The sequence below is a fragment of the Labeo rohita genome, chromosome 4, assembly GCF_022985175.1.
Source record: "Labeo rohita strain BAU-BD-2019 chromosome 4, IGBB_LRoh.1.0, whole genome shotgun sequence".
NCBI lineage: Eukaryota > Metazoa > Chordata > Actinopteri > Cypriniformes > Cyprinidae > Labeo > Labeo rohita.
In genome coordinates, this window is record NC_066872.1 from 41,511,394 (window position 1) to 41,532,271 (window position 20,878).

At 38.1% G+C, this 20,878-nt stretch overlaps 2 protein-coding genes and 1 long non-coding RNA gene across 3 annotated transcripts in view; 2 read left to right on the forward strand and 1 right to left on the reverse strand.

The window, feature by feature from the left end:
- LOC127164440 (uncharacterized) overlaps positions 1-20,878 on the reverse strand; it is a 60,659-nt gene that overhangs the window by 10,802 nt on the left and 28,979 nt on the right. The window lies entirely within an intron of this gene.
- Positions 5,090-5,823, forward strand: LOC127164439 (small integral membrane protein 30-like). Its single transcript, XM_051108403.1, has one exon. The coding sequence runs from the start codon at positions 5,124-5,126 to the stop codon at positions 5,304-5,306; it is 183 nt and encodes a 60-aa protein (XP_050964360.1). The 5' UTR covers positions 5,090-5,123; the 3' UTR covers positions 5,307-5,823.
- Positions 8,847-10,631, forward strand: gpr85 (G protein-coupled receptor 85). The gene has a single exon (XM_051108402.1). It carries the CDS (start codon positions 8,856-8,858, stop codon positions 9,987-9,989), a length of 1,134 nt encoding a protein of 377 aa, XP_050964359.1. The 5' UTR covers positions 8,847-8,855; the 3' UTR covers positions 9,990-10,631.

Genomic DNA, 20,878 nt, shown 5'->3' on the forward strand with positions numbered 1-20,878 from the left:
TGCAAAAGTGCTAAGCCTCCTCCGTGGCGTACGCCAATTAATCTGAGGCATGGGGTAAAAGAAACATCAGTAGGGGAAACACTGGAGCAGATTTGTTTCTTTCCGTCCAACTGAAGTCAAAGCTGGCAAAATACCTAAAAAAACGACATATTGGAGTAAAACACATAAGCTATCATTCACAGCATTAAGTACACAGAGGCAGACTGTAATTTGACACAGAGTGACGTTCTTTATATACGACTATAAATTGTCAAGGGAGACCTACCAATCAAAGTGAATTATTACTGAGGACATTTGATGCCTTGATAATTTATCTTAATTTTTATCTTAGCTACTCTTCAGTCTCTCACCTGCTGTCAGAGTGATAAAGAATAATGTTCTTGAGAGGTTTCTAAAAAACATCAATAACCACACAAACACACATTATCAACAATGAAACAACAAACGCCAAATTCATTCAACATCAAAGGAGAAGTCCACTTCCAGAACAAAAATTTACAGATAATGTACTTACCCCCTTGTCATCCAAGATGTTCATGTCTTTCTTTCTTCAGTTGTAAAGAAACTGTGTTTTTTGAGGAAAACATTTCACGATTTTTCTCCATATAATCGACTGCTATGGTGCCCCTAGTTTGAATGTCCAAAATGCAGCTTGAATGCAGCTTCAAATGGCTCTAAATGATCCCAGACGAGGAATAAGAGTCTTATCTAACAAATCGATTGGTTATTTTCATTAAAAAATATACTATTTAAATACTTTTTAATCTCAAACGCTCATCTCGCTCTGCCTGAACTCTGTATTCTGGTTCAAGACAGTTAGGGTATGTCGAAAAACTCCCATCTCATTTTCTTCTCCAACTTTAAAATCGTCCTACATCGCTGCAGAAGTACCGACCCAGCGTTTACAATGCAAAGAAGATCAAAATCCCTTCACAAAAAAAGGTAAAACAGCAATCTAGGATGATTTTGAAGTTGGAGGATGAAATGAGATGGGAGTTTTTCGACATACCCTAACTGTCATGAACCAGGCAGACCTAGAAATAACGTGCGTTTGAGTTTAAAAAGCATATAAATTAGTGTTGGGCGATATCGTCAGCCTGTGAGATTGCCCATACACGATATTATCGTGCTAATTTATTTAATTATTTACTTAGTTTCATTCCCGGCAAATGAACCAACTCCAGCATAAGGCTAAAAGCAACCTAATGTTTTCAATATGACTTAATTTGTGTTTAACATGATAACATTTTTATAGAAACATTGTAAGTTACTAATGCTTTCATTTCCTTAGTTATTCAAAAATCAGCTAAAGAAAACCAGCAAAGAACATTTATGTTATTAAAGAACGTCATCACTGACTAGCGGTATCCATAAGTGAATACAATAAATACATCACTGTATGATGAATACATTTATTACCCCTTATTTTCACTGCACAAAAAGTAAAACCGGAAAAACAGCGTGCAAGAAAGCGTTTGCACACTTCGTGAGCGTCAGCTACTGCACACAATTACAGATTGCATGTTTCCCACCTCGGCTGGGATCATTTAGAGCAATTTGAAGCTGCATTGAAACTGCAGTTTGGAAGTTTAAAATCAGAGGCACTATTGAAGTCCACTATATGGAGAAAAATCCTGATTGTTTTTTTGAAAAACAACTGAAGAAAGAAAGACATAAACATCTTGGGGGTGAGTACATCCGTAAATTTTTATTCTGGAAGTCAACTTCCCCTTTAATAGCAGGGGAACCAAAACTATTACTTCTCAAGCCCAACCCATAAAACTAAAAGGTCTCTCGCTTTAGGAATTCATAGAACCACTAAAATAAAATCATCTGTGCGAACAAACTCTCCGTTTCATTTTATTTTAATCAGCACAGTGTGAAAGCTTTGATGGAAATGTTTTCATGCTCTACTAGGAAATTTAATAATTTCTAGCTCCGCTGTTATGAAACAGTGTCTGGTGTTATTTGGATCTGATTTCCTTTGGTTAGTTTAACAACCAAAGTTGAGATATCAGACTTCTTAATTTACTTTCATTAGGCCGCCATTACTGTATGTGTTCGATATTTTCTTGCTAAAAACTGAAAAGTTAATGTCAGGCGCCTTTGTCTTTCAAGATAAAAATATGCATTGGTTTTAATAATGTTTAACTGGGTTGCATCAAACATGTCTTGTAGTAACTAACATTAAATGATTCATGGTTAGCTGAAAATGCACCCACGGACAGTTTATTTTTTGATTCTAGGTCTGGTGTCACATTAAGCATTTATAGATCATCTCTGATACTTTTATCCGAATTCCATATGCCAATTTTTTTTCAAGGCCCTCCTCATAGGAGCCATTCACATCCGAAGTCCATTTCCAAAAGAGCTCAATATTCAATTAAAACTAGTCAAAAGCTAATTACCTTATTATATAACCAAGACTGCACAGACTTTTTTTCTTCCTGGCTCATGATAGCTCATTAAGTTAGTAAGCAGTCTAATACCTTTCCATTTAGTTAAACCTACAGAGCTTTTCAGTCACAATGCCAATCTATAGGCAAACTCTGACTTACTTGCTATTGATTCCCTTGAGAAATTCTTGACGGTTGGGTTTTCAGTTTATGAGCAAAATAAGGTGAGTGGTAAACACTGCCGGAAGAGACTTTCAGATTTTGTCCTACAACATAAATTACACTCAAACGTGAATTTATAAGCACTTGCAGGTATCCATCTTTAAGCCTATGGGTGAGACTTCCGGTTTATTAGCCACCATAGGGTAATAACGAGAAGAACAACAACGTTCAGTAAATTATAAAATGGTTTGCACTACAAACCAGTGTGCTCATAATTAAGTGTGCTCATAACTGTTTGTAGAGCTAAAAATAGCAGGACACGGATGAGACCGGAAGCCAGACACATATAAATTTACAAATGGCCACGCCCACTTCTACGAGAAGAAAAATGTAGACAGTCTTTATTTAGCTACTAGTTAGAAGTCAATATATGTTATGGAGTAAAAGTCTCTTTAGTTATGTTAACCACAGACATTATTTGACATTATTTTTTCTCATACAGTCATGTGAAAAAGTTAGGACACCCTATTGAATTCCATGGTTTTCTGTATCAGGACATTATTTAAAAAAAAATGGTCCTTGGCTGGTCTTAAAATTTCAAAAATAAAACCTCACATGAACAACAACACATGACAAATTGCACCGTGTCATTACTTACTGAACAAAAATAAAGGCATAATGGAAAATCCATGTATGACAAAGTTAGTCATGACTAACCCTTACTGTTAACATTGGAATTAAGAGGGTAATAATAGTCAAACACTGTTAATCAAATACCTTTGATTAACTGATCATCAGCAAGTCTGAGCACCTCTGTAAAAGCATAAGCTTTGGCAGTTTGCTGGTCTGGAGCCTTCAGGTGTGTGTTAACAATGCCAAGGAGGTAAGACATCAGCTATCATCTTAGAGAAGCAATTGTTGCTGCCATCAATCTGAGAAGAGTAATACGGCCATTTCCAAACAATCTGAAGTTTGTTCACAAGTGGAAGACGTTTAAAACAGACACCTCTCTTTCCAGGAGTGGACGTCCCAGAAAATTCAGTCCAAGATCAGACTGTGTAAAGCTCAGAAGAATGGCAGACAACCCAAGAACTACACCTCAGACTCTACAGGCCTCAGTTCACATGTTAAATGATAAAGTTCATGACAATACCATTAGAAAAATATGGGACAAAAATGGCATGTTTGGAAGGCTTGGCAGAGAAAAGCTTCATTGCAGCATTGCAGCACAGTTCAGGTCTGCAAAGTTGCATCTGAACAAAACACAAGTCTTCTAGAATAATGTCCTTTGAACAGACGAGACCGAAGTGGAGATGTTTGGCCATAATGCACAGCGCCAAGTTTGGTGAAAACCTAAAGAGCGTATCAGCACAAACACCTCATACCAAAAGACAAACATGCTGGAGGGGGCCTGATCATTTTGGGCTTGTTTTGAAGCCACAGGACCTGGGCACCTCACAGTCATTGAGTTATCCATGAACTCCTCTGTATATTAAAGTTCTCTAGAGTCAAATGCGAGGGCATTTGTCCAACATCTAAAGTTGGGCCAAAATTGGGTCATGCAACAGGACAATGATCCCAAGCACAAAGAATCAAGGTGTTGCAATAGCCCAGAGCTCATCCTGATTCAAATGCTGTGGTGAGAGCTGTGCATAAGCAAATGCTCACAAACCTCAATAAACTGGAGTAACGTTAAAAAAGAAGAGTGGTCCAAATTCCTCCAGAACGATGTGAGAGACTGATAAAGTCACACAGAAAATGAATGCTTCAAGTTATTGCTGCTAAAAGTGCATCTACAGGCAATTGACTCATAGGGTGTCCTAACTTTGTCACACACGGCCTTTCCCTCTTGGCTGCATTTTTCTTAAATAAATAATAACACTGTGTGATATGTCATGTGATGATGTTTATCTGAGGATTTATTTTCCAAATTTTAAGACCTGCCAAGGACCGGATAATTTTTATCATGTCCTGATACAGAAAACAATAAAAATTCAATAGGGTGTCCTAACTTTTTCACATGACTGTAAATCGAAAACTCTGCTATTTGAAACACAATCTCAGTGTGTCATGCTATTTTAATAAACTTATTTTTCCCATTAAGGGAATACGTAAAGTAATACAGTGCCACAGGAGTGTTTCGGAGCTGGTTTGACTAGCAACCATGTTAAAAAAAAAAACAATTTCAACCACCATAAACTTGTATTATAAGAAGGTAGTTTGATGCAAACGGCTAGTTACTAGCTTTCGTGTTCCAGTCAGCTTAAAGTGAATTTCTTTCAAGCAGGATTGTACTCTGAAAATCACAAAATAAACATTTTTAATAGTTTACTACAAAAAAAAAAAAAAAAAAAAAAGAAATTCTTAGCTCATGAATATTAATTAAGCCAGACGTTGCCATCCAATAGTAAAAAAAAATATTATTATGGTGACGTTGTCCTAGTTTATGAATATTAACAACCAAACCATTTCCATAGTAGGTTTTGTAAAATCAGGAAATGCAGCGGGGTCACCTGACGCGTCGTCATCGCTATTGCGCTTCCCTCCTCGCAGCCGACCAACAACATGGCTCCCAAAGACCAAAATACACTCATGATGCTTTGCCTTTTCCTCCTGACGCTCGTCCGGACCGCCGAGGCGTTTGACGGAGGAGACGCGGCGGCTTTGCTGCTGGGCGCGACGGTGACGCTCGTGGGAATCTGCGCGTGCCTGGGCTGGTACGCGCGCACACGAAACGGCCAGTTTTGATGACAACCTGGTGATCAAGGCCTCATCCGGAAATGTGACTGAGTGCATAAAGTCATGCATTTATACTGAAAATAATTGGAAATGCACGCAGAGGAAGGAACTGTGTGGATAAGCGTATGTGTGTTGATTATATTCTCTGACGCATTATCCTTACTAATGTCTCTTATATATGGGACACTGGACACTTCCTTGTCTCTGTGCACCATGTGGGAAACTTCTACAACAGTATCAGCGTTAAAAAGCCCATTAGATGTTTACTGCATGGCAACAAGATCACATGCAGACATTCTCTGACACATTTCTATGGACTTGGACATACTGGTGGACTGCCATGGTACAATCTCGTCAAGACAATCCGGTTCCAGTTTCAACACTGTGTGATGAAATCACTAAATTGTTAAAAGGCTACTGCTTTCTGTGTCTTTATAAAGCGTTCAATGTCAATGCCAATGTGCTTTATTGAAGGAGGGTGATGCTGCTTGCTTTGTGTTTGTGTTAATAAACTTTGTAAACTTTATGTGCCAATTGTGTTCAAGTATGAGACTTTAGATTTGTTGCAAACTGATGGACCATGTTTGAAGGTTGAATGCATTAAAATTATTTTCATTATCCTGACACAAATAAGAAAAAACTCATTTTTCATTTTTCATTCAGAAGTGTTTTCTTATTTATTGCAAATGTGCTCTAAAATTAACTCGATATATAAAATGTACAGTACTTGGACATTCGAGTCATTCCTTCTTATGTAATTTCATTAGATAAAATGTATAAGTAAGATTCAATTTCAAGAATGATGGCACGAACAAAATATTTCACAAAATATGTTTAGTAGTTATTAAATGATAAAGTATAAAACAGTAGATGTTTAAAATGAAGACAAGGTGTCTAAACACATGGGTGTCAAAGATTTGTGGATTATATCCATAATAAAAGTGGTTATTTTGCCAAGACACCTGTATGCACTTGAGCATAATTTTTTACATTTATGCATTTTAATTGCACACAAGACATGCATTTTTTTTTCAAACAATTCATGCAATCATTGGTACTTGAACCCATAATGTTTGAGCTACAGAAGCTTAAGCACTAAACTCAAAACTAGCTAGTAAATGGTTATTGCAACCATCTTACATTTTATCTAATGCTTTAAAATACATATATTTTTTATTATAAATTTTATGCAAAATACCTTTGTGTTCACAGTGTTCACTAGTCATAAGGGTAATTTTTTTGAATAAGCTTTCAACTGATGCATGGTTTGTTAGGATGGGACAATATTTGGCTGAGATACAACTGTTTAAAAACTGGAATCTGAGGATGCAAAAAAATCTAAATATTGAGAAAAATGCCTTTAAAGTTGTCCAAATGAAGTTCTTAGCAATGCATATTACTAATCAAAAATTAAGTTTTGATATATTTATGGTAGTAAATTTACAAAATATCTTTATGATATTTGGCATAAAAGAAAAATCGATAATTTTGACCCATGCAATGTAATGCTGGCTATTACTACAAATATAACCATGCTACTTAACGACTGGTTTTGAGGTCCAGGGTCACAAATATGCAACAGAACAAGACACCCGTTCAGGGCAATCATGTGCATCGTTTTCAATTATTTATGTTTTGTAAGTGTATCCTGTGCTGAACCATATGTAATATAGGCTACTTGCGCTCTCTAAGCACATTAAAATACACAATGAAGGTAATGATACACCAGTTAGATAAGTTCAAGCTCAAAGTCTTGTTTTTCCAATACAGAATGTTACACAGCACTACAAAAAAAGTGTAAAAATGTGTATACATGATACAATGTATAAATAAGAATAAAATTTAAATAAAAGATGGCTTTATAGTAAATAGCCTACATTAAGTCCACTATTATTTTGTCTTCTATTTATATGTGATGCAGTGCATAAGAAAACAGACACGACATATACAGTGACATATACTGCACTACTGACACTTTACAGATACAGTATACAGAGTAAACATTTATGAAACCACATGCGACGGCACATATGACACTAGTACACAGTGATAAAGGGCAAAAGGGATCCGTGATGCTGCTGCACCCATCAGTGCAGATGATGCTGCTGCTGCTGCTGGGATCACAAATAGCGCCAGTGCGCATGCGCCGTCCGCACCGTTTACTGTATAATCACAGTGGGGGAAAAAGAGCAGGCAACAAAACTAAACCTTTTTTACGGCAAAGTGACTGCTGCCATGTAAATAACCGCCAGGGAAACAAAGGGGGAATATCAACAGGTATGTTTTTAATTGATATTTCATAGCGCTGTCTCTGTTGCACCCGATATTTGCATGCATGTATTTGAAGGAATTGCTGTGCCTATAATGGACGCTCAGCCATCCAGAAATCATTCCGATTTAAAAAGCAAAGGGAAAAATAGATCGCTCGTGTACTAAAATCTCACGAAGACACCCAAAAGATCCTGTATCTGTTGCTTATTTTGATGCAACGCACAGAAACGTGTTCAGTGGTGGATGTTTTTGTTAAAAACGCAAGTGGAGACACAAAGGTTTATTATTTTATTATATAGGGAAAGGCTCTTCGTGCATTTAATATGAAAGAAACGGCAGAGCCGATTTATAGATACAATCCACTGTTTGTTTGTTGTTTTTTTACTCGAATTCGTCATCATACCAGCATTAATAAACAATAAATCTAGGTTAGAGGGATAAAAAAAATAGAAATGCAATTCTAAAGCTTGTGCTTTTTTTCCAAATGACTTGCATTAAATTGTGTTGTTGCACTGAACGTCTGTATAAAAGACACAAATAACCTATATATATATATATCTTAAATATGAGATGATGCATCATATTCCTTTATACAGTCAATCACATAAGGATTCATGACTGATTTTACACAGTATGATGATAAACAGAGGGAATGAACACGGTGAGATTCTGCAGGATCTTTGGGTGTGATCAACAGCTTTTCTTGCTGCATTTCGACAAATGTTCCTTTCGGGGGTAGCGGATAACAATCATCAGATTTCAAGTCTTTTTCCATCATAGCACGGATGAATACGCCTCTAGACGGATGTCTAGTCGTGGTGATGAGCATCTTGTCGACTGCGCTCTCTGTCTTTGGCGTTATTTATTTAATTTGCTTTGAAAAGAGGGGAGATGTTGGGGGTGGGGGTCTGTTATTTTAACCAGGATTTATGTTGGCGTCCACAGCCGAATCCTTGTGCTGAATTAAGCAACTGTACGAGCTCGGCTCAGACGGCATACCGTCGCAGGCGCAATTGGGTATGCAATTAGAAAAGCAATCTCAATGACAAAAGAAATGAGCGATGCAACGCGAAGCCCCCCAGTTTGTTTTGTGTGAGCGAATCCTAATGGGTGGATCGTGTTTTTCAGGGATCCTTTTAGGTGTGATGAGACAAAGGAACAAAGGATGCCTTAGAAGAGAGGCAGCGACGAACAAGGCTGGAACCTGCTTCAAAGCACACCAGATGGATCTATCGCTCCCCTCTCCATCCAGATCATGATACTTGGCTAAAGCTTTAAGCGTTCTCTATGATCCCTTCTCCATCTATGGCGAACTACAGCCATGCAGGGGACCACAACATCTTGCAGAATGTCTCTCCGCTCGCCACCTTCCTTAAACTGACCTCCCTGGGTTTCATCATCGGCGTCGGCGTGGTCGGAAACCTCCTGATCTCCATCCTGCTGGTCAAAGACAAGAGCCTTCACCGAGCGCCCTACTACTTCCTGCTGGACCTGTGCGCTTCGGACATCCTCCGCTCGGCCATCTGCTTCCCCTTCGTGTTCACCTCGGTCAAGAATGGCTCGGCCTGGACGTACGGCACGCTGACCTGCAAAGTGATCGCCTTCCTGGGCGTGCTCTCCTGTTTCCACACTGCCTTCATGCTGTTCTGCGTTAGCGTGACGCGCTACCTGGCCATCGCCCACCACCGCTTCTACACCAAGCGGCTGACCTTCTGGACATGCCTGGCCGTCATATGCATGGTGTGGACCCTGTCGGTGGCCATGGCGTTCCCACCGGTGCTGGACGTGGGCACGTACTCCTTCATCCGCGAGGAAGACCAGTGCACCTTCCAGCACCGCTCCTTCCGCGCCAATGACTCGTTGGGCTTCATGCTGCTGCTTGCACTCATCCTCCTGGCCACCCAGCTTGTCTACCTCAAGCTCATCTTTTTCGTCCACGACCGCCGAAAGATGAAGCCCGTGCAGTTCGTGCCCGCCGTCAGCCAGAACTGGACCTTCCACGGCCCGGGGGCGAGCGGCCAGGCCGCCGCCAACTGGCTGGCCGGCTTCGGCCGGGGCCCCACGCCTCCGACCCTGCTGGGCATCCGGCAGAACAGCAATGCGGCGGGCCGCAGGCGTCTGCTGGTGCTGGACGAGTTTAAGACTGAAAAGAGGATAAGCAGGATGTTCTACATCATTACCTTCTTCTTCCTGAGCCTGTGGGGACCCTACCTGGTAGCCTGCTACTGGAGGGTGTTCGCCCGAGGCCCAGTGATCCCGGGAGGCTACCTGACGGCGGCCGTGTGGATGAGCTTCGCCCAAGCGGGAGTCAACCCCTTCATCTGCATCTTCTCCAACCGGGAGCTCCGGCGATGCTTCAGCACCACGCTCCTCTACTGCAGAAAATCCAGGTTACCGAGGGAACCCTACTGTGTTATATGAAGGTCCGGTGGCGTTTATTCCGACGTGGTTTTTGTTTGGATGCCCTGCTCGATCGGGGATGTGTTCAATTGTACAGCTCTCTCCTCCTCCTCCTCCTTCTCCCGTTCCTCTCGCTCCCTTTTTCGAGGCCTGTAGTTGAACCGTCTGAATGGAATAAGACGACGAACGGACAGAGGACACGTCCCGCGTTTATGTTCTAGTAAACAACCGATGCGAAAGGCCATTTGAAACCCAACACGCAAAAAAAAGAAAAAAATTTTCAAAAAAAAAGAAAAAAAGAAAGAAAAGAAAAAAAAAAATGGATACGTCGAGATTAGGGGACTGACCTTTGCTTTGGATATCTGGAAGACTCTGGGTGTAAAGAAAAATCAAACTGTTACCTTAAGGAATCACTGGAATTTGCGTCTATAAAGTTGCACTACCGAGAAGACCCGAAGATGCTTTTTTCGCTCCGTCGCATTGCAAGGATGTCTTGTTTTCCCCAAACTGAAATACGAATGCTTTAATCTGCAACAGACTTCTCTTTCACTGTAAGTAAACAAAACATGTGGGGTGAGACTAACTCTGTTGGAATACACCTTCACGAGAGGATAAATTGGTTTAAATGTAAGTGATATCTTTTTTCCTTTTAGGGTGGGGTTTGGGGCGGGCTGGTGGGCGGGTCTTAAGGGGGCGGGTACTGTCGTGTGGTTTCCGGAATTGCAACTTAAATTATTTCCTGTAGTTTTATGATCCATATGGTATGTCTCTGTTGTCTGGCAATGTTATTTTCTTATCTCATTTTTCTAAGTCTAAAAACTAATGTTTGACTTTTAAACCGTTGCTCTTGAGAACCTTGTACTTAAACTGACAGTGGAGAACCAGTTAAGCTAAGTTCAGTGTGGCATATCCATGTACCCGAACACGCGAATTTTGTTACCGATACCACTCCAGCTGTTCTTGCCTTAATGGTTCTGGTGTGTTTTCTTCATGTTTTCATCATTCGCAAGGTGAGGGTTGTTTTCAAAATCCGCTCCTCTCTAAAATGTCTCCTCGAGGCATATCGGGAGGCTTTCCACATCAGGGTGAAGTGCATGTTCATTTGAAAAACACTCTCCACCACCACTCTCACAGGCACAGGCCGTGCACCGACAGCCCATTTCTTACCCTGTAACGTTTGCTACACCCCACCGAGTGCGCAGAGCACAGGGAGCGTGTGTGCGTGGACGTCTGTGCGCGAGTGCGTGCGTGCGTGCGTGCTTGGCGAACAGCTGTCATGTCAAGACCAGAGCCTTAGTCTGAAATCTTGCACAATTTGTAAAAAATGTAATAGGAAAAACAAAAAACATTGTATTTAAGGCACAGAGTCTTGTTTCTACTTTCCCAACATTTGCTCTCTACTAATTGTTTTGATTAACTTACTTTTTTCTCTTGTGGCCATTTTAATATTTATTCTGTATTCTTTTTGTATATTATAGGTAGATAGTGTGTAAGTTTGTGAGTCTTTCATTTTGAAGTCCCGAATGTGAGTACTGTTTAAGTTAGGACTGCAATTGCTGAAAGTTAACTGTGTAATCTGTTGCTTACATTTTTGAAAATAAAATTTTACATTTTGCAAAACCTGTTCTTGCCATTTACTGGTCCCACGCTCGCTTTAGCAGGCCCAAAGCGAAACGAACGCTCAATTAGCGGGGGAAAACATGTATAAATATTGACCAAGGCAGGCTAACAAGCTTATCTTTGCTATTAATGATCGCTTCGCATTGAACTGTCATGATTAGTCTCTCGCTAATATGTTTCTATGGCCTGTTTGTGTTCCTGTTTAATTACTGTAAAAACGTCCTCTTGTCTCCTCTCCGATATCACTCCCCAAAACGAGGCTCGCTTTAGCCATTATGTGCTTTTTGCTTTGTCACTTTACCTCTTCATCTTCTCCGTTTCATTTCTAGCTAATTTAGGACTGTGTGGACTTTGTTTGGATGCCGCTTTTCCCTTGTGAGCACTGTTGAAAGTGATAAATTATCCCTGCATTCTGCAATACAATACAACGACAGAGTTTTTCTCTGTTAAATGTTACATTTTCGATGCGCTGACCTGAAAAATGCTTCGAGTGGGCATGCATTTGCTGCAAAATCACCCACTGTTATGATGTGAGGAGTGTCATTAATATCGCCGGCAAGTTCTTCGTTTTAACTGCAGCCTTCGTCAAAATCCATTTAGGTTTTGTAGGCGACCAGGGATGCTTTCATTTGAGTCCATTAGCCCTTAAGTAATAGGACACTGGTTAGAACAGATCCTGCCAAATATTTCAACAGCCTCAATTTAAAGCCTTGGATTTTATGTAAACACCCATAGAAATTTTGACATATGTGGGACGCTGTACATCTAAATTAAGAATGGAGGTTCCTGTGCAAAGCCTGGTGCGTTTACACTGTGATTTAAGCTGTAGTTTCCTCTGTAAAGATCAAAATTGTTTTCCGACCTCATGTCGAAATGACATAATCAAAAGTGTCAAGAAAGATCAAAGAGTTAGGACTCATTTGGGGTATTTCCTGTCTCTATGATTCATGTCTTTGACATTAAAGCCATATTTGATTGTGCCAATTCAATTACACAATCTCCTATGGGTTTGATGCTAATTTACAACATGTGTTCTTTTTTGTTCACATTCTGTTGAATTTGTGCATAGCAAACCCCTTGCTCACCACACTCTCAGAAAAAAAAGGTACGAAAACTGTCACTGGGTCTTTTTCCAAAAGGTACACTTTTGTACCTTATTAGGTACTAATATGTGCACTTGGACTCTTTAGGTACAAACATGAACCTTTTGAAAATGCCCCAGTGACAGCTTCTTTAAATTGATGACTTTTTTAAAGGTACTTTTTTATTTCTTGTCTAAAACATGAACTATGGAATTGCACATCTATTCAAAAGACCATCAAGATTCATTTACCAATCGCATTCTAGAAACACATTATCCACAGGCATATTTGTAACCCGTTTGATTTATTAATTCTGCAACCAAAAGTGTTCAATAATGGGGAGATACTGTAAAATGAATATTGAGCTGGTCATGTGATGTCAACATGGCGACCGCCATGTGTAAAACAACTAGAACATAAATGACTTGTGTGAGTGTACATGCATGTTTATTGACTATTCATTTTTGTGAAATGTTAAACCAAAACTATTCAGCGCACTTTAATGGTTGTCTATAATGGAACTGAACGTGATACTGAATTTGCATTTATACACTTTTAAAAATAAACGTTTTTTTTCCAAACGATGCAATTGAGGAATCATTTTGAGTTCCTCAAAGAGCCTTTCTGTCAGCAGTTCTTAAAAGAACCTTTTTTTCACAGTTTGAAGACTTATTCATTATAAAGAACCTTTGGACAATGGATTGCCAATAAGAACCTTTATTTTGTGTATTGCAATTTATTAGCCATCCATATTGTTTTTATTTTGTTTTATTTGAATCATGTTTACTTTATTAATACATATTCCTGATGTATTGTTTATAGTATATAGGTGCACATTAAATGGCAACCTATCTTCGTTATCTTTTGTTAAAGTATGATAACCTCTACTCTAGCTTAAAGGGATAGTTCACCCAAAAATTAAAAAATTCTATCATTAATTACTCACCCTCATGTTGTTTCAAACCTGCAAGACCTTCATCCATCTTTGGAACACAATTAAGATATTTTTGATGAAATCCAAGAGCTTAGACCCTGCATAGATAGCAATGCAACTGAAATGTTTAAGGCCCAGAAAGGTAGTAAGGACATTGTCAAAATTGTCCATGCGACAACCTTAATTTTACGAAGCTACAAGAATGCTTTTGTGCACAAAGAAAACAAAAATGTATTAAACATTTTGCATTGTGGTACTGTTGTGAACATGCATCAAAGACTGACACTGAAAAGAAGACAAGACTTATTTTTTGTTATTTGTGCATGCACAAAAAGTATTACCATAGCTTTATAAAATTAAGGTTGAACCTCTGTCACATGGACTATTTTAACAATGTCCTTACTACCTTTCTAGGCCTTGAATGTGTCAGTTGCATTGCTGTCTATGCAGAGTCAGAAAGCTGTTGGATTTAATCAAAAATATCTTAATTTGTGTTCTGACGAGAAGCGCAAGTCTTACAGGTTTGGAACTTAATAAGGGTGAGTAATTAATGACAGAATTTTCATTTTTGTGTGAACTGTCCCTAACTGGTTTTTAACAAAACCCTCTTTTTCAACCTACAAATAATCCAATCAATTGCAAATTAACTGTGCTTTTCTCACTGAATATGCAATATCTCTCATACATACGTAACATTGTAAAAGTAAAATGGGTTGCTTTTATGTTCATCTCATTGTTCATGGGTGGAATGCAACAATGCATTGCAAAATGAGAATCGTGTGTGCATCAAGAAACATTTTCTACAATTTCTTCTCTGCCAAGAACATGATGTATTCTTTATCTAGCCTTACAGTTACATTAAATGACATCTTGCAGCCTTCCACAGCGGAATAACTGCCAATTATTGTCTTTGACTAAGCTTCTGGCTTTTTCTATTGCCTTCAGCGTCCAATAAACCTTAAATAGACTTGTGAGAGTCAAGCAGTCCATAACATGGCTGACCAGCCAGGCTGCTTTAATGCATGCAGAGGGCAGAGGCCCCTCCTGTAGCATGCTGATGTACTGCGACGGCTTTATGCACGTGTGTCCCGTCAGTTCATTACCCGTCGTGCGCGAGGCAGGTGGAGCGGAGTGGATGGGGAAGGGGCGATGGGGGGGGAAGTTCATTACTGCACTGTTAGCTCGAGCTGTAAAGCACGATTGGGGCCACAAGGTCCCCGTTTCTCTCAGCATCCCTGGTGAAATATCACAGAGCCGGCTAACAGTTATCAATGTTTCAGGGGACGCCTGGTGCTGTCGAGGCAGAGCTGGAACAGCAGGGGTTTATTGTAGCTTTCGAGGGGGCAAAGAACTCCTCGAATGTAGCGCTTGCAGATCGATAGCTAAAGTGAACAATAATGGAGAAGTCATTGTGTTCGTTGTTAAATTTGTGCCCTACAAACAAAATTGACTCGATGCTAACTACAGCAGAGGGGTTCGGCATTGTGCTTTCAATCAATCCACATTCTGCGATACTAAAACGCAAATATTAGCATTAATACTGTTAAAGCTAAACTGTGAGCAGGGTTTCTACATGAAAACTGCTGCATCATGAGCAAATCCGTTTGTTGACAAGCTGTCCAGAAAAAAAAAAAACCCTGTCTGCTTTAGTCTGAAGATGTCTGGATGGTTTTCGAATGCCCTTTATCTGGAAGAAAAAGTGCATGGTGGAGTGCAAGATGGAGGTGCTTGAATGAAAGGCCAATAAAAATCAAGATGATGATGGCTGTACCCTTGGGACCCGCTGCGTTGCTGTATTTATCGTCATTCTCATTCCTGTAACAGCCCACCGGGGCCTTTGAATACAGATGATCAGGTAGACCGGACCATAAGTATGTGTGCATGACTAGATCCTCGTCTCAAAAAGTCTGCATGCTTAGTTTTATCTGCCTGGTTTTGAAAAGTATATCCCTGCTTTAAATAAAGAATAAATAGTAGAAATGAATAGAGGAAGCTTCAAAAGGTTCCTGCAGCTTATTTAAAGAGATACTTCACAGAACTAAAGAAAAATGGTCATTTTGTACTACTATCATGTTGTTATGTCTTTAGTTGAACAAATCAGGTGAAATGTATCAAAAATAGTCACACCAGTAAGTGGCTGTCTTTATGAGTGAATCATGGATTCATTTAATCAAATGATTCATTCACAACACTGATTTATTCAAGAATGAAACAACTGAGTGCCTCATTGAATCATTCAAAAATACTGATTCGCTCATAAAAGAAACAAGTGACACATAAGTAACTGAATTGTTCATTCAGCCAGTTCAATTAAAAATTTGTTACAAGTTTCACTAAATGTCATTATGAGTGACTCATTAAATCATTCACTCATCCAATTTGTTTAAAATCACTTGTTTGCACATGCAAAAAACAAGTGACACACAAGTGAGTAACTGAATTGTTAATTCAACCAGTTTATTTAAAACCACTGATTTATTCAGGAACGAAACAACTGATTTTCATTATGAGTGACTCATTAAATAATTCACTCAACCAAAATTGGTTTAAAAACACTGATTTGCTCATAAAAGAAACAAGTGACACAAGTGAGTAATTGAATCGTTCATTCAACAAGTTCAGAGTACTGAATCATTCACGGACAAAAAAACTGAATGCCATTATGAGTGACTCATTGAATCATTCACTCAACCAGTGCATTCAGAAACACTGATTCGCTCGTGAAAGAAACAAGTGGTACACAAGTGAGTAATTGAATCGTTCATTCAACCAGTTCATTTAAATCCACTAATTTTTTCACGAAAGAAACAACTGAATGTCATTGAGTGACTCGTTGAATCATTCATTCAACCAGTTCATTCAAAAAAGCTGATTTGCTCATGAAAGAAACAGGTGACACATAAGTGAGTAATTGAATCGTCTATTGAACCAGTTAATTCAAAACCAATGATTCATTCATGAACAAAACAACTGAATGTTATTATGAGTGACTCATTGAATCATTCATTCAACCAGGTCATTCAAAAACACTGATTTACTCATGAAAGAAACAAGTGGTACACAAGTGAGTAACTGAATTGTTCATTCAACCAATTAATTTAAATCCACTGATTCATTCACGAAAGAAACAACTGAATATCATTATGAGTGACTCGTTGAATCATTCACTCAACCATTTCAATAAAAAACTGATTTGCTCATGAAAGAAACAAGTGACACATAAGTGAGCAGTTGAATCGTTTATTCAACCACTTCATTTAAAACCACTGATTCATTCACGAACAAAACAACTGACTGTCATTATGAGTGACTCATTGAATCATTCACTCAACCAGGTCATTCAAAAACACAGATTCGCTCATGAAAGAAACAACTGAATGTCATTATGAGTGACTCATTAGATCACTCACTCATCCAATTTGTTTAAAATCACTTGTTTGCACATGGAAAAAAACAAGTGATACATAAGTAACTGAATTGTTCATTCAACCAGTTCATTTAAAAACACTAATTCATTTCGTGAACAAAACAAGTGACTGTGTTTATGAGCAAGTCATTGATTTATTCTATAATATATTTTTTCAAAAACAGCTTTATTCAAGAAATAAAACAATATTTTGCTTTGCACGTAGATTCATGTTTCACATCTGAATCAGCTTTGATATTTGGAAATTTTTTTTCATTTGCAGAACAAAACTTAACAAAATAACTGGCAATATTATGTCTAAAACATAAGTCACCCAATTTTATCTTGTTTGCTGAACTACTGTTTAGAAGCAATATAATACTTGCAATATATAACATAAAATATTATGCATAAATAATAAACATTTATACTGTGCATTTGTCATTTATATTCTTTTTTTTTTTTTTTTTTACTTTGTTTTTGGTTAGTTGCCAAGACATTTGTAATTTTCATTAAGTTTTTTTTACGGTGAAGTTTTTTTTTTATATATATATATTTTTAATTATTTTAGCTTTATTTTAACAGCTTTATTTGAACAGTTTCTAATAGTTTTATTTTTACTTAACAGTAACAAAACTGACATTTAGCCTGCATACAGATTCATACTAAAATAAAATAAATTTGTACAAGTTTGGAATCATATAAAAATAAAACAACAACAACAGAACGTTCACTTGTAGCTTTTTTAAATACTTCAAATACTTGGTCTCATCTCCTTTGAATGAAGGATTGAAATGGAAATGTAGTTTACAGATACTCCCTATTCATTCCTCACCCCTGAGTTAAATTACACCATCCAAGAGGAATTCAGACATTGTCAGATCACCAGTGCCACACTCAGTAATGGACGACGTGCACGCCGACTGCTTATTTTCCTGACATCATGTTGACAGAGGACATTATTCATGCATTCTCTATCATTTCCTTCATGTCGGTGCAGCATAAACAGCGATTATCTGCTAGAGATCAAAGATCTTTCCTATAGCTGCGTGGAAACCTTGATTAAAATCTAATGTTGGCTTTTGTATTCCAACTACTGACACGTCCCCTCAAAACCCCTTTAGGGTGACTAGTGAATCAACACACTGCTGTAGATGCTTTGCTCAGGTCTCTGAGAGAGCTAATGGCACTACATGCTATTTTAATAAGAAATGAGTCAGTATACTTCAAAGACAGATACATCGTTATGATAAATGTGAAAATTTTTCAGCATGCAAGTTATAAAGCATGTGCATTAGAGCAGTTTACCAATGTTAGATCAATGTTGCACAACTGGTTTCGCTTCAGGACCAAGATTTTACATTGTTCATCAAGTGGCGAGAACCAAAATTGTGCAAAATTGAATTTCAATGGTTTTATGCTCTCGGCAGCCAATAATTCACCTTACGAAACGCATTGTGCTTGACACAAACCTTATTTATCCTCGTTATAAGTGAGCCTGTGTTTAATGTAGTTTGGGTTGTGTTTTCTTTTACCTTGTGTGGTTTTATTCAGGGTTTTTGAGAATGAAGATATATCACAACCTGTCCATGTTGCCATGTGGCTAATTTTGATGAATCTGTATCAAAATACTGCACATTTGATTGGACTTGACATTAACAAGAAGATATGAGAAGAGTTTTCACCTTTCTCTTTTACAAGTATTGAGTCTATTTATCTTACTATCTTAAATATGCCCATATACCAATTTTTTCCTACTTTCCATAACCAGAATAGACCCATTCTTAAGTTGCAACTGCCCAGCTGAGCAGCATTGCTTTCAAAGCATGAGTGATGATTCCTAAGGCGAATGTGTTAAATGTTCAATGGTCAGAAATCTTTGTCATCTCATTTCCAGCCTCATGTAGTGATACAACAAGCTGATGTGTTTGATATGCGTGGACAGGATGTCATTTGCATGTCATCTCTTTCACTTACAGTGACATAGAGTCAAAGGCAGAGACTGCAGAAAGAGTCAGCGTAAATGGGACACACAGTACAGGCCACAAGTGACTTGAAAAAGAACGGAAGCTTTTTTATGGAAAAAAAAGCTAATTTTTATCTCCACAATTCTGAGGAAAAAAAATAAACTCAAAATTGTGTGATTAAAAACTCAATTTTGTGAGATGTAAGAGTCAATTGTGGATTTATATCTCACAATTCAGACTTTTCTTCGCAGAATTCTGAGTTGCATAAAACAATTGCAAGATGTAACAGCTAGACTTGCGATTTTATACAATTAAGATTTTTTTCTCAGAATTGACTTGCCAGATATTTTGCACAATGTTACCTCACAGTTCGAGTTTATAGCTTGCAACTGCAAGATATAAACTCGCAATTCTGAGAAGAGGAGTCTGAATTTAAAGATAGAAACTTGCAATTATGAGAAAAAAGTCAGAATTTTGAGATAAAAACCTCACTTTTTTACTTTTTACTCTGTGGTGGGGAAAAATGTAAAAAAAAAAAAAACATTTTGAACTTCAAGAAAAAATCTGAATTGCAAGAAAGACAGTTGGAATTCTGAGTTTATCTCTTACAATTCTACTTTTTTTCTCACAATTCTAAGAATTCTAAATACAATTCTTTTTTTTTTTTTTTTATAATTGCGAGGTATAAAACCAGAATCACAAGAAAGTCCGAATTGCGTGAAAAAAAGCTGAATTGTGAGATATTGCAAACTAAGTTGCAATTACCGTTTTTTATCGCATGGAAGAAACAAGCTTCCACAGAAAAGATCTGACTGAATACATAGTTCGATTTTTATTGTGGTAAGACACCAGGATATTTTGAGCCTGATGGACTGACTGAGAATGAGAATGTGTTGAGTGGCTGAAACTGGGATGATATAGTAAAGTATGGATTGCTAACAATCTCTCATTCTCACGGAAAGAGTTCTGTGGTTCTTACTACATCAAATGAATCCTGAAGCAGGACTTAATCTCCATCACCATACACACCACTGAAAGTGAGGGTATCCTCATACCTATGGACCCAACTGGAAAAGAAAGGGTTTGCTTAGTCATTCCATCTAAGCAGATCAAAATGTGAGAAACTCATGGACCCATGTCGGGCAAATAGAAATGAAGTGGAAAGCTGAACTGAAGAGGAATATGAAAAAACGAATAGGAATCTTAGATTGTGGTCAAACCAGCAGCACCTCTCTAACCACCGCACGCTGGTCCTGGTTTGGTTTGCCGGCAATGTGTTAAAATGCCAGAGAGATAAAACAGGCCACCGCAAACATTTTCTCTTTGCTTTATAAAATATTTAGAAGCCACTCAGAGAAGGATAAATTCGAGGAATGAATTCTAGCTTTAAAAACTGCTTATTTTTTAAGCTCTTCATATAGCATCTGTGTATACTGCATAGCCAATAATATGATTTATATATTTTGTGTACCTTTATTTCTCTTTCTTAATGCACTAGGCAAGATTTTCTAGTGTGTATTTACAGTGTTTACCTCACTACAGTAAATAACAATGGTGGAAATTATCTTTAGAGTTTAAATGTGTTTGAATATTTGAAATGAAGTATTTAATTTCATTAATGCTCTCCAATACAATTTTAATGTTCCATAATTATCCATATAATGCCTATATATTCTATTTTCTGCATATTCTATTTTTTATGTATTTATTTATTTTTTTAATTTAAATTAAATTTTTTTGGTCTACATATTGTAACGGGGTGAATGAGACGAGATGCGAGCGGATCCATATGCGAGCTTTTATTAAAGGGACGTGACAAAGACATGGTCAGGCAGACAGGGTAAATCAATGGCAGACAGGTGTATGGACGGCGAGACAAGAATAATCCTTAAACAGGCGAG